Consider the following 15,541-nt stretch of genomic DNA (forward strand, 5'->3'; position numbering starts at 1 on the left):
ATCTCTTCTGATGAGGTGCAGTAATTCAAAATATTAAGGCTTGTTTAGATTTAAATAAGTTTTCTTTCTTTGTACAACAATATAATTTTCTATTAAGGGGATGAACACAGTGGGACAACAATTCTATGCATGATATTAGGACTAGCCTATACCCCATTTCTTCTATTTTACTAGTCATTTTGGTTGTTAGCAACCGTGATATCACAAACAAGATCAAATCTGGAAAAAAAAATCACAAATAGACTTGCGTAACACATATTTAGTAGGACACAAGTTATGTCCTTTGTCCACAAGGCACATATGTGCCAAAATATTGTACTAGGGTAAGATAACAATAAGTTCTACTCCCTTTCCTTGTGTCGTTTTCAATATGGTAATTGGTGCATAGTTAGTATATGGTTAAGAAACCGATGAGAATGTGTAAGAGCAGTGATGATTGGTAGGAGGTATGGTTTCCTATGTTGATTGGTGGTATTATTCTCCTCAAATAGAGATAATGCCACATATTTTTGACGCTTTGTCAACCAATGCGATTCATCAACTTTCCCATGGCTCAAGGAGTGTTGTGCATATAGTCATTTATAAACCAAAATAATAGAATATGCAGACTCATGCATTTCTTGAAGTATAGTTTTCTTGATATATTTGATATCTGAGACGCAAATACACTTCTCAAACTATACCTCTTTTGGTTACCCTTTTTGGAGCACAACACCTTTTCTTACGCTTAGTAGCTACTAGGTATGGAACGCGTTACATGTGCCCCTATGTAACTTTCCCAATTCAGGAAACTACAAGTGCGATGCATCCTTTTGTCGCATTCCAAATAGAGCTAGAACGTCTAATATAACCAGAAGATGCTACATGTGCCAAAATGTTTGTACTAGGGTAAGCAAATAACAAGTTTCCCTCGATCCATAGTAAGTACGGTTTAAAAAATTGATGTGAATGTGTAAGAATAGTGGATGATTTGTATGCAGTATGGTTTCCCATGTCAAGATTGGTAGCGTTATTCCCCTCAAATAGGAGATAAATGCCACATATATTTGTCGCTTTGTCAACGAATACAGTTTCCAAACTTTTCCACATCTTAAGGGGTGTCGTGCATTTAGTCGTTTAAACCAAGATATCCCTTTTGTTTGCCGTTTTGAAAGCATATCCCTGTTTGTAACGCTTAGTAATTATTGGGTATATATGGAACAACAAAACATGCACCCTTAAAAAATAACGGAAGAGCAATGCAAGTTTTGTATTTTTTTGCCATGGGATCGATCCAAAACTTAAAAAATAACTAATGATTCACTTCTACAAATTAAATTAAGGAAAAAATGAACTAATTAATGACTCAAAACTAACCATTAAATTTATACCCATTTGATCTTCTTATGAGAGGGCGAATATCCCATTTGATTCATTTGTAGTAAGTTTTTTTTTAACTCCCTTCCTTTTAGGAACAACCAAACAAATCCTCGCTACGTCGAGTTCACACCTCGCTCACTCATCCATCCATAAACCCTCGTCCTCTTCACGCGCCCCGCCGCACTCCCTCAGCTCCAGGTGAAACGCTCGCGCGCCGGCCACCCTCAGATCGATCACCGCGACACGCCTCGATCGATCGGCAGAAGGCGTGCCCTGCCCGCGCGCTATCGGGCCTCTGGCTCCCCGGTTTTCCCGGGCTGCCGTTGCTGGTCGACGCACCCGCCGCTGACGACTTCCTGGAAAGGTGAGCCGACGGGCGCCAGACGCGCGCCGACGGCCGGGCGCCGTGTCGTGCTCGTCCTCGCCTCGCCTCGCGGAGGGATACAACTCACTCGCCTCGCGTTCTTGCCTTTTACATCTCTGCAGATCAGAACAGATAGATCAGGAGGAGGTGTGATGGCGGGCAAGGAGGGCAGCGGGATGGTGGTGCGGTACGCCGGGCGGCTCGGGGTGGTCGCGTCCGTGGCGCTGAACCTAGCCGCGCTCGCGCTGTACATCCGCCGGCGCTTCTTCGGCGGGAGCGGATCGGGGGATGGCGGCGGTGGCAGGGAGATCGCCACGGTGGAGCCGTCCAAAGGCAAGCCGCTGGTCACGCCGGACTCCGTCGTCAACCTCGACCAGTGAGTGATATGAATATCTTATCCATCTTGCATCAATCTCTCCACCTATTCTTGCGATCTTGTCGATCGGGTGTCCATGCACCCGTGAGACCATCTCCATGGATCCAAGAACGATCCATGCATGCCACTGTACACGTACGTGCGCTAGCTGCTTATTCTTGCCCGTGCCGTATCAGCGGCGACCCGACGATGTACGAGGCGTTCTGGCGCGAGACGGGCGACCGTGCCACGATCGTGATCCCGGGGTGCCAGACGATGAGCTACTTCTCCGACGTCGGCGGCTTCTGCTGGTTCCTGGAGCCCGGGTTTGAGCGCGAGGTGCGCCGCCTCCACCGCCTCGTGGGCAACGCGGTGGTCGACGGATACCACGTGCTGGTCGGGACAGGATCCACGCAGCTCTTCCAGGCCGCGCTCTACGCGCTCTCGCCTGCCACAGACGGCGCGCCCATGAGCGTCGTCTCACCGGCGCCTTACTACTCGGTAAGAGTTGATGATCGATATATCATTCAGGCATCTATAGTCAGAAATGTACTTTGATTAATTTGGGGGAGATAAGCGTTGTTCACTTAATTATATAACGTAATCTTTGATAAAAAAATGTACGCACACTCATGGGAATGATTGATTGATGTAATGTAATGTGATTAATTACTCTTGAACGTGCACAGTCGTACCCGGCCGTGACGAACTTCCTCAACTCCGGTCTCTACCGCTGGGCCGGCGACGCAAACACATTCGACGGTGACACATGCATTGAGCTAGTCTGCTCGCCGAACAACCCAGATGGTGGAATCCGCAAGGCTGTCATCGAGTCCAAGTCCGGGAAGGCCATCCATGACTTCGCCTACTACTGGCCGCAGTACACACCCATCACCGAGGCGGCCGGCCACGACATCATGCTCTTCACCGTCTCAAAGTGCACTGGACATGCTGGCACGAGGCTAGGGTAATAATCACTAAAGCTATCTTCTTTTTTTGGCGTAGACATGAAAAATGCTAGCTATATCCAATCAATGTCGATGGGTTCTTGCATGCATGCATGGATGGCCGCAGGTGGGCGTTGGTGAAGGATAGGGAGGTGGCCCAAAAGATGATCAAGTTCATAGAGCTCAACACCATTGGTGTGTCCAAGGATTCGCAACTCCGCGCCGCCAAGATCCTCGGTGCTGTTTGTGATGGCTATGAGACATCGCTCGATGGCGAGGCGAGCCGGCTCTTCCATTTCGCCCGGCAGCAAATGATGGAGCGTTGGAGCAAGCTTCGTGCCGCTGTGGCAGCCTCAGACATCTTTACACTTCCCAATGAGCTCTCCAACTACTGCACCTTTGTCAAGGAGACTATCACAACCAATCCCCGTATGCATCCTATATAGTTTTTTCTTCTTTCACCTAATTAAGAAGTAACAACGGAATCTACAATCTTATAATACTGCTTGTTTGGGTTGTAGCATTTGCATGGCTTCGCTGTGAGAAGGAAGGTGTGAAAGACTTGGAGGGCTTTCTGCGTGAGCACAAGATAATCACTCGTGGAGGAACAAAGTTTGGAGTAGATGGGAGGTTTGTTAGAGTTAGCATGCTCGACACCGACGAAGCTTTCAACGTGTTCATGGATCGCCTTGCCTCCTTGAAATGAAGGCATCGATGCATGTTTCATCGATGGAATGAAGTCATGCAAAGCATCGGTCATTTTCAACGTTAGCCTATTTCTTTTGAATGTTATAGTTGAGATTCATCATTATATTTTCTGTTGTCTGGTTGTTCGTGTACCGTAATCATATAATATTGTGTTATTTATATGAATTTTGGTAGCATCAATCTTGCATAAACTTTAATTTCACATATCTCAAACATGCATATTCATAATGCTATTAGTATTGTTGTATTCTTCGATTGGGAAGTTTTGTCACTCGGAGTAGTTTTATTTGGTCAAAAGTTAATAGTAAACATTTGGTTGATTTAGTAAAAGAATGTTGGGTGAAATCTTACCAGAAATAAAAAAGAGAATAGTAAAAACATTGTCGTATTTGGAAACCAGTTCGCCGTGCTCACAAAACTCAATGATATAGCTATGAGGTTAATTATTGGAAGACCTACAAAACACTCAAGCGTAATGGTTTGCACTTTTCTACAAAAAAAAAAAGATTCATCACTGCTGGGTACAATGGATCAGCACCATTTGGAATTTATCTAGCTAAAGTTTTGATTACTGGAACTAATTTTAGTTCAATAGAAACGTGTAGAATTTGTTTTCCCTATATATATATATCCTAGCGGTGACACTTGCAAAGATGCATGGACATCTCTGTTTATAGTGCTTAGGGGCCAGTGAATCTTTGATATGTGTAAAGATCATACCGCTTAATATGGAAACCAGAAGCTTCCATAATATATTTACTTGGCAGTTCTAGTGCATTCTTGTGAAACATATTGTTACTCTACGTAGATTTTGCTTCTTGTGGGTGTACATAGTCTTTTTTTTTCCTTTTTTTTTTGGAGCAATGCGTGCATAGTCTGGTGAAGTCGGATTTTGGGTGAGTGTTGGATCAAATTGGAACATTGGTGCGTTCTGCATACTTTGAAGAACTAGATTGTGCCTATAACATTTTAGTCGTGCTCTACACTTTGGTGGCTTTGGAATTCAATAGAGATCGCCGGAAAAATCATAGGTTGGTGTAAACAAACGTAGATTTTATATACACCGCCAAGAAAGAAGATTGACCACTCTTCTATGCATCAATGACCATCCAACTTGGCGACGGGACAAAAGCTAGCTTCCGGAAAGATCGGAATTTTAGAAACACCCTGAAAGATTTGGCACCAGAGCTCACTAATTAGGTCACCAACGGTTTGGATCTCTTCCTCTCAGCTCGCTCATGATCAACATAGCACGTACGTACGAATAGTTGCAATCACAAGAACAAGAGAGACATGTATAGGAGGAGACACTTCTTTATTATTTCTCATAACTGTTACAATAGGGTCTCCATACGCAAATATAGAAAGAAGACAGGAGCAAACAACCATTTTCGAATAAAAGTGACGTAAAAAGGTAGCAACGTTGACGCACAATGACAAACAAGGGCAAGTTCTCCACATTGGATGACATATACCAGATTAGACATTTTGTGACCGCAGAACCAAGATTAAAGCAGTTTGCCGTGGCATAAAAATAGTTCTTCCGTATAATCACATCGTCCAGGGATGAAGTTGGACTCGATCCGAAGCCCACCAATCTGGGCACGTAGAGGCTGTGTCGGGCCTCATTATAGATTTCAGTGTGCATCTTGTATCAATAGTTCATACACATATTTCCAATAAAATAGCATCACAATCACATATAGATTATATTATAAAACTTTAATCAAAGTCTCACATAGGACATACATCACAGAGTTCACTATATAAAAAAGTTTAGGCCTAAATAAAAGAGTTCAATGTAACAATAGCGGAAACATGGGTAAGCCCAAGACCTAAAAGCAACTTGGATGCAGATATAGCTTTTATTTTTCTACTCTTCGTCATCATCATCAGCATAGTTGTTCTTTGATTCTTTATCTGAATTCAACAAGTGCAAGATTGAGTACATAAGGTACTCGGCAAGTTCTATAAGAGGTAGAGAGGTAGATAGATGTCTAAGTTCACCCCTCCTCCGCTGGCAGCTCAGTTAGCACCCTCGTTTGGCAATCGTTTGGCCACTCACCCTCCTCTGCTGGTAGCTCAGTGAGCACCACTGTGAGGAACGGTGATATCTTAAGAGGGAGGTGAATTAGGACATTTAGAAACTATTCTACTCCAAAAACATCACAAGATAAATCTATCCCAATTTCTATCTGAATGTGCTCTAGATTTATCTAGTGTGTCTACTCTACCGCTTAAGAGGATTGCAACCTACTCTAGCAAGATAAATTGCAAATAAGTAAATGCAGAAACGCATATAAGGTAGAGAGACAAACTCGGCACAAGGAATTTTTATCTCGTGGTATCGATGATATGATTGCCACCTCTAATCCACGTTGGAGCTCTACAAATGATATGCTCCTAGTTGGCACCGGTCACGGCTATTGAGCCACTAAGTCACAAAGACAAGATCCCAATCCGGATGAGGCATCAAGCCACCAAGGTAAGGTCTCACCACTAGCCTCTCTTCCGATTACTTGCTGCTGTGATCATTTCGGAGCTTGAGCCACCAAGGTAAGGGTTTCCGCGTCCGTGTACATGTGTCTTGCCATTGCTCCACACCAAGTCGAAGGTTCAACAAGCTTGAGCCACCAAGGCCTAAGATGCCGGCGAGTCACCAAGACTCTAAGACACCGACGTACCACTTGGTACAAGTTAGGATCACTCCTTGATCCTTTCTTCAAGCTGCAACACCTAGCTACAACTCACTCTAGGCCTATAAGCACTAAACACTATCTAATCTTGTGCTTAATTGCCTTGGATGATCACTTTAAACACTTTGGTGGCTTGGATGTCTTCTCAAATGTGTATGAGCTTCCTCTAGACTCCAACAACATGCCACACGTCAAATGACTGAGTGGAGGGGTATTTATAGCCTCAAACCTGCTAATTAGCTATTTTCCCAACGACTTAGAAAAGTTGTTAACACCGAATGATCCGGTGAGAATAGTAGTATTAATACCGAATCATCCGATGAGTACAAACTCATAAACTAGCTGTTAGAACTCCACTCAAAGCCTCTGTGGACACCGAACATTCTGATGCACCTTCAATCTATCACTGGACCTTCTGGTGAGTTGTCTTGAGCCAGACTGCGCCACTTCTTCTCTGTATAAAATGCTCCGGTGCAGTCATCTCTGTGATCATCAGACTATCCAGTGAGTTAATCTTCATTCTTTTGCACTTGCAGTCGCCTCTGCAAGAAATGCTCTGGTGCTATACCCTGGTGTGCATAAACCAAGCACCGGACCTTTCGGTGGTATGATCTTCAGTCTTTGCACTTGCATTCTTCTTTGCAAGAAATGCTCCGGTGCTATCCAATGCAGATCACCGGGCTATCCGGTGAGGTCCTCAGCCGTCTTCTCTTTGTCAGAAACGCTCCGGTGAGTTTAACATACAGTGTAACATCGTGAGTTTAAGCATGCCAATTAATTATAAAATTCACTCCAAATTAAAACTTTTTGGGATTAATTAAGCTAACTAAGATTAAGAAAATAGGTATGTGGATGTATATATACCAGTATATATATACATTTATATTTATGAGTTATGCTAAGTTGCATAGGTATTTCAAAGTGCACCAGAATCAATTTCAAAATAGTCTCTGCATTAAGTTGGTTCATATGCATTAGTTTGAGATTTCTATGGTTCTTTGTGTGGAGGTTTGAAATTAAATGTCTGTCAATTTCAAATCTATTCTTAGATTCTATTCAGCTCCAATCCAATTCTATTTCAAATCCCTTGATTCCAATCATCCTGGAAAGTTCAAGATCCATGTCCAAAGCCTAATTCAAATATGTCTATTTGAATTGATCTCAATCAAAAATCAAAACCAAATTCAAATTCTCCAATTTGAATTATTCCAAAATCCTTTATTCTTTATTCTTCTCCTTCTCCTTTCCTTTTTCCCTTTTCTTCACCCGGGCCGGTTTCCTTCTCCCCTTTCTTCTCTCTCGGCCAGCCCAACAGTCGGCCTCCTTCCTTCTTCCGCCGCGCGCATCGGCCCATTCACCATGCTGGCGGCCCGGTCGCACCCACGCGCGCTCGCCCGCGTCCGCGCGTGAGCCTCGGTAGTCCACGTGTCGCCAATCCCGCGAGCACTTGCACCTCTCCTCCTTTCTCTTCCCTCCAGCACGACGCGCCCTTCGTCGGCTGCCGTTTCCCCTCTCCGAGAAATACCCTGCGCGCCCCGACCGGCCTCCACTTCTCCCACTCTCTCCCTCCTCTCTCTCTACTCCTGCCCATGCTCCGCATCCATACCGTGCGACTTCCAGCCCACGCCCACTCCGACGCTTGGCCAGCGCAGGCAGCCCATGCCCCGGGAAAAAGGGTGGGCGTCGGTCGCCACCTCGCCACCCATGTCGCGTGATGCCAGTGAGCCGCACTGTCTCTCTCCGTCCCTCTCCCCTCTATAAATAGAGCCCTAGTCTCTCTCTCTCTCTCCCTCTTTCTCCCTTTCACCAGGCCACAACGTTGTCGCCGTCACCATTGTCGTCGTCACCTACCCACCGTTGACGTGTTGCCGAGGAGCACCGGGGAGCCATCGTCGTCCCTGTGCCACAGCTTGTCCGTCGGAAGCCCGATGGGAGCCGTTCGCGCACGGAGCTGAGCTAACGCTGTCGCCGCTAGTGCTTCTCGTCGCCGGCTGCCTTCCCATTGCTTCGACCCAGACGCCGGTGAGATTTCAAGTCCCCCCTCATGTCCATGTAGATAGCATGTAGGCATCCCTCGAGCCCCCTCTTAGCTTGTTGCCGTGCGCCGTTGTGAGTTTGTCTCCGCCGCCGTGCTTACGCTTGCCGCCGGCGTGCTTCTGCTCTATGATGTGATCTGGCCATTGTGCCATGATGCCTAGAGGCGCTAGGCCTCTTCTCTTTGCAGGTTGGCCCCTCCCCGTGCAGGGGAGGTGTTGCCTATTTTTCCCTGCGCCGTTGCCCCTCTCCGGCGGTGATCTGGCGCCGTTCTTGCTACGGCCGCCGTCAACGATCTCCCAGCCGAGTCCGCCGTATCGTGTAGTAGGCCGGAACCCTTCTCCAGCGAGCTTCCCAGTGCGCGCCGCCGTCGATTTCTCCCCGCCGGCCGACTTCCCCCTCCCCTCTGCCGCTCGCCCAGCGCCAACACTCGCGTGCGCGCTTGAAGTGGCCTCGGGCCGTGACTCGGCCTGATCGATTAGGCCATGGCTTGACCCAGTGGCCGGCTGGCCTGCTTGGCCGGCCCGACTGCCAAAGGCCGTGTGTCGGTGGGCCGACCAAGCTTCCTTAGCCCCTTAGCCACCAGTCCAAGACCCGAGCGGGCTTGCACTGTGTGGGCCTAGCCCCATCCAGGCCCAAATTAAGCCCAACTCAGCCATCCGCCCCACCATTCTACTGTTCAGTGGGCCCCATTCACTGTTCACGTGGGTCCCACCTGTGGGCCCCACCATGAATAGTAATATTTGGTAATTTTCTGATTTAATTTAGACTAAATCTTTCGTGAGCCATAACTTCTCCGTTCTGGCTCCGATTTTGATGATTTTTTCGCCAAAATCATCTAAAATCAAGATATACTCATCTATCATATTGTGATATCTATTAGGGCTCATTTGGCTTTCTATTTGGTGTTATTTTATTCTTCTCTAGTATTGCCATTATTGATCGTAGTCATAATTGCAGAGCAACCCGAGTTCTGCGAGTGTTGTGTGGCAAGTGTTAGGAGCGAGGAGGATCCCGACTACAATAAAGACTTCGAAGAAAACTCCAGAGAAGGCAAGTCCTATCTCCTTGATCATATTGAACCTATGTTTTCAAATAATCTTCATGCTCAACTTAAAACTGGACTTATATCGCATGTGCTATGTATTGCGCTTTTACAACTGCTTATGGTAGCTAATCCTATTAAACACTTACTATGCCATAATGTTATCATCCAAAATACATATCACCCTAGGATTATCTGTTATTATCTATATTAATGACAGACGATGTCTTGATATCTACCGTGCTTAGGATTGAATACGTCTCCTCGGAGACGTCGCTTTTAAAACACCTCTCCTCGGAGATAAGATTTACTGTATTAATGACAACTCATATACCATGAATCCTTGATGGTTGCAAATACCGTGATGGTGTTGAAATCCTTGGTGTCGTGTGGGATGTGGAGGGTGACGTGTAAAAATGGGTGAAAACTGTTTTGGCGGTGGTAGGTGGAGTAGTACTCTGGATGTGGATGCTCTTGGGGGCTTGAGTTGCCTTTGTGGTATTCATTGTCGGAAGATACCTGCCCTGGCCGTTTAAGGACCGAGTCATTTCGCAGCCATGCCTTAGCAACCCCTGTGCAACCATGCATCCTGAATGGGCAGGACATGACCTCTCCTTCACTAGACTGGGTTGGGCATCATACTAGGAGGCTGAGAGCAGCGAGCAACAAAGAGTCTATCTGTCCCACTGTTTGGAGGTTTTAGGAACCGGTCTAGGCTTAAAAAGGGAAGCTGGCCTTTAGAACATGCAGCTCTGGTACTTGGCGTGTCTCGTGGAAAAGCTCGACAGGAAAAGTGTTTGAAGGGTCTCGGTATCATTCGCTCCTCCGCTGGCTATAGATGGAGGCTGAGCATATCGCGTGGGTAAAGTTGTACAACCTCTGCAGAGTGTAAATCTATTTGAATAGCTGTGTCTACGGTTATGGACATGCGAAGATAGAACCTTATTGTCTAGACTCCGGGTGCGTGTGTCTTGATGAGTGAGTGTGTGGACTAGATGTCAGTGTGATGAGGTTGCTGGCTCAATCCGCCAGGATCTGTGTGGTACTAGAGGTACACCAGATATGACAAAAGGGACTGCAGAGTGTGGTGTGGCCCCTCCCAGGACCAACCCCCCCCCCCCCCCAAATATAGCTTGTTACCTGGCTTTGAAGTACTTAAAATGTTTTGAAGTTAATCATAGTTGATACAATTGGATACCTGCATAAACTGCTTTATGCTTAAGTCTAAGCCGTAAAGCTTTATCCTTGAATAACCCCTTTATACTTCTATCAACACCTTGAAGTAGTATAGTGCTTGCTGAGTATCTTCCGTACTCATTCTTGCTGTCATTCAGATGAGGAAGCCGATGCCAACTTCGCCGGAGGTGAAGCCGAAGATGAAGAGTAGTCTTAAAAAGGTCGTGTTCGCACCCTAAGCGCCTGTGGCTTGGGCTTTTGCTTTCCGCTATGCTTATTGGCCTCTCGGTCAGGTTTGTAATATACAGTTTGGTTTATAAACCTTTTATGCTCTGAAGCGTAATACTTATGAACGGAGTTTGACTGTGATACTACTACTGTTATACTGTGCGTATTAGCTACTTGATTCAGGGAATGATACAGGAGGTATAGGAGATCCCGAGTCCGGGGTCTTACACACAGAGTACGAGACTATCCGGTGAGGCTATTAGCCTCTATGCATAATGCTCCAATGAGTGCAAACTCTATTGCACCAGACTATCCGGTAAGGTCAATTCACCTAGGACTTCTTCAATTCAATCAAACTTAGTCCCAACTACGGTGGCTTCTTGATGTATTATATCCATGAGACCTACTAACATATATTCTTGACAAGCATGTTAGTCCCAATGACTATGTTGTCATTAATCAACAAAATCACAATTATGACCTAATAGGGTCATTTTCGCTATAATCTCCCCCTTTTTGGTGATTAATGATAACACAACCAAAGCAAGTGGCGAATAATAAATGTACCAATCGTAAAGAGCACAAAGCCTTACCATATTGCTTGGATGCATATTCTTACCATTTAGTCCCCCTTTATTGTGGCTCCCCCTTTCTCTATTGTCACTATCTCCCTTGATCAACTTATGCAAGAGCTTTTCCCTCTTTATCAACCTAGATACCTCATGTTGCTTCTTGTATATTTTTCTTCTCCCCTTTGTTAATTTCGACATTCCTAGACATCTTGTATCTTGCTTCTTGCTTTGGTCACGAAACTTCTCCCCCTTTGTTAATAATCTTAAAAGGACTACAAATATATGTTGAACTCAAGGAAAAATGTTAGAGCACATGGGAGAGAGCTTCATAAATCATGATCCAATGAAATGATACCAATTGCAAGAAAATAATTCATGATACCAATTGTGAGGATAGGAGGTATTGATATCAATTAAAAAGAACGAACAGGGATCATAATTCATGAAACTCACATGATATAATCTAAACTACCCCTTTATATGTGCATACATATAATGAGACTCACTTGTGAATACCACTTGTAGGAATATAGTAATATATGCACATCTAGACAATAAGTAGAGGTAGGAAGTTTAAATCATATCATGCATGAAGGTAGCTTAAAAGTATAAATGAATTGACAATGATACCAATTGAAGCATTTAAGTATTGCATACATCCGGGGACGTGTTGATTTCTCCATGAGACTATAAAAGATACATGTTAGTCTCAAAATCACAATCCATCGGATATACTTCTCCTAAATATGTGCATATAAATTTTGAATACTTGCGAGACATATACACTTGTTATTAATAACAATGGGAAGGTTACCCTATAGATCGATTCATGGCACATAAAAGAAATCAATTGTAAAAATACCATGAAAAGAACCTACAAAAAATAAACCATGTAGGTTGCTCATAGGTTAGAGACAAGTACAAGTAACCTACCATATGAAAATCTACACTAGGCATTGCAATAAATTAAAATATTCACATGCAATCCTAGACAAGACAAATGTGCTAGATGAAAAAAGAAATAAACTAAAGTCTAGTTACCATTTACCTCTTTATCTTTAGATGGGGATTTGTGTATATGATGATCATGATCTTCATCAAAGCGCCCAATCCTATGTACTTGACTTTTTCGATTGAACCTTCACTTTATCTTGTGAGCCAAGTCTTCTTTGGAATCTAAATAGATTGGGCCCCTTCATATTGGTAATGATTTTATTGGGCACCCAAATGGGTTGGTTCCACCCCCGGTCCTTTCTCCCAACCATTTGTGCAACCACCTTGCCATTTTTCTTTTTCTTGATCTTGTAGTGGTTGCTTTTGATCTTGTTCTTGTAGTTGGGCTTGGTGTAGATGTCGGAGGTCTTGTTTGAGAGGTTCATTGCTTTCTTCTTCTTCTTATCTCGGTGGACCCCTCCACAAGCTTCTTCACTATGGTTGGTAATTGATGGTGAGCGTGTGTGGGTAAAAATAGGTGGGTTGGTGTTAACAGAACCTGTGTGGGGGGAAAATGTTTTGGCGGGGGTGTGTAAGGTGTCCCACAGAGATGGGGCTACCTTAGGGCAGGTTCACCCGTGTGATGTTCCTACTAGGAGACACTTGCCTCGGTCGTATAAGGACCGGTTCGTTGTGACATCTCACCTAGTGACCACCGTACAACCATATGCCTTATTTGTGCCATGACTTGACCTCACACCCCACTAGTTGAACCTGATATCCACTTGGAGGTTGCCAATAGCAACGAGAGCCAGGAGAAGACTCGGACAAACTAAGTGAAGTCATGTGATCCGGGTGAGACTCTAAGTGAGCCAAGTTTATCACAAGCCTCTGGTGATATGTCCCGTGGGTGGAATCGTTGCGATACTCGGTGGGTACGAGATCTCGTTATGCCCGCTCCACCACCCACGATGGTTGGTTGCAAAGCATATCATATGAATAAAGTGTACAACCTTTATAGAGTGTAAACCTATCCAGATAGTCATGTCCACGGTCAAAGACACCACTATGGTTTGGTCTCAAATGACTACCTTTAAGGTGTGAGTACTCCTTGATGCGTAAGTGGACTACATGCCCGTTTAGTGGGCTAAGTGCCCCTATTTTTTATATACGCCGGTGTGCAGTCGTTGAACTAGTGCCCTGTTAACTAGGTTAAAACTTGGGAACTGGAAGGATAGATCTTATCTCTGCTAGGGTCAACAACCATAATTAATGACTAAATCTGACTCTTATGCAATGATTTTAAATTGTGGGTTATACCTAATTACACTACATTTAAAATTTGCTTGCTGCTTAAAACTAAAACCCTATGACCTTGTACTTGATTTTTATCCCTAAGCATATATCAAATCTTTTGAGTAGTGTTAGGGTTTGCTAAGTATCTTCCGTACTCAAACTTGCATGTTGAATTTAGATGAGAAGCTAGAGCTTGACTTTAAATATGACAGCGAAGCATAGGAGATTAAGGCTATGTACACACCTAAGTTGAATGTGGCATTAGATTTTAATGTGTTTTTCGCTGTCGAGTTCTCATTCGATTGAACGATCGACTATGGATGTAAAGAATCTTAAGCCACAAGACCAATATATAGTTTTAATCAGATAAAATATTTTATCTAAATTATGACTATGATATTATTATTATATTGTAATATGTGCGTATCAGGTAGTACATGAGATACCGGAACCTGAAAACAGGTCTGACAAGCACCATCACAATGTAGCTCTGGTGCAACACTAGACCACACGACGCTACAAATGTTTTGAGCTTTTGGATGCTTTACAATAGGAAGCCGAACGAAGAACTCAGCCTAGGCATTGTCAATGCCAACATTGTCAGACAAAAAGCCGTCCACCAGGGAAGCAAATTCTATAGGATGTTGTCCAGAAAGACTCTCGTGAGATCTCATACATACCATTCATCTCGTGATCCAATGACTGGGCTGAAGAGGAGAGAGAGGGTGGACACGTGTCATCACAGGGGAGAGAGTCTTTCATAAGACATGGTCCTATAGAATTTGCTTTCACCCACCAGCGGCATGTCGGCAACCACTCGTGATAGCAGCATGCGGCAAGTACGCGGGCACAACGCAGAACACGTGAACATCAGCGACTCAACAGGGTCCCAGAAGCCAAGTGAACACAAATTTTTTTAAATATTATTAGTTTATACGTAAATTTCAAAAATAATACAAAAATTATGAAAATTATAAAAAAAAAAAATACCTATACGCATTATGTTACCGCGAGAAAGAGATTTTCGCGTCTTCAGGATGTGAAAAAAGAGTTTTCGCATCTTGAAAAAATGAAAACACATGTGAAATTCCCACATGTGCATAGGGAGCAGGATTTCGCACCAACATGTCGTGAAAAAGTCATTGTCACGGGCTGGAAGCTCAAAAACTACTGACATATCAGTAGTCATGGTCTAGGGGTGCAAAATACCTGACACGTGGCAGGTTTTTTCGTCTTGGGGGCGCAAAAACTGCCGGCCCTATCCTGGCCATGCAGCCCCTCCTCCCCTCGGTGCCATTTATGATTTCGGCAGAGCGCTTGGTTCAGGAGAGTGAGAGAAGTAAAGCGAGGAAGAAGAAGGAGATGAGGAAGGAGAAAGAAGAGGAAAAAGAACGAGGGAGGAGGAGGGAGGGAGAGGGAGGAGGAGGAATCAGGAGAGAAGTAGAAGGAGGAAGAAGAAAAGGAGGAAGAAGGGGAATAAGGTAAAAAAATTATGTATTTTTGTTAATATTATTTTTTGTTATAATTAGATATTTGGTTGTTGTAGCTATTGGTAGAAATAATTAATGAGTATGAAAATAAATTATAGATTTAATAATATTTTCGTACATGTTGAATTTAATTTGAAGTATATGGTAGTTGTAGATGTTTTTAGAAATAATTAATATTAGGTTAAAATCATTAAACGGATGCAATATTTACTATAGGATAAATGAGTCAGGAAATAAAATATAGATTTTGTAATGTTATCATATGTGTACAATTTAATTTGAGGTATTTGGTAGTTGTAGATGTCCATAGAAATAATAAAAATTTGGTTGTAATTATT

The 15,541-nt window shown here is 44.0% G+C and overlaps 1 protein-coding gene across 1 annotated transcript; it reads left to right on the top strand.

Annotated features, from left to right (window-relative positions):
* The first annotated feature begins 1,875 nt into the window (after window positions 1–1,875).
* Window positions 1,876–3,731, top strand: LOC133929717 (tryptophan aminotransferase-related protein 1-like). Its single transcript, XM_062376501.1, has 5 exons — window positions 1,876–2,099; window positions 2,276–2,579; window positions 2,768–3,045; window positions 3,153–3,454; window positions 3,547–3,731. The coding sequence occupies exons 1-5, from the start codon at window positions 1,876–1,878 to the stop codon at window positions 3,729–3,731; spliced, it is 1,293 nt and encodes a 430-aa protein (XP_062232485.1).
* Window positions 3,732–15,541: the final 11,810 nt, after the last annotated feature.

The sequence above is a fragment of the Phragmites australis genome, chromosome 9, assembly GCF_958298935.1.
Source record: "Phragmites australis chromosome 9, lpPhrAust1.1, whole genome shotgun sequence".
Lineage (NCBI taxonomy): Eukaryota > Viridiplantae > Streptophyta > Magnoliopsida > Poales > Poaceae > Phragmites > Phragmites australis.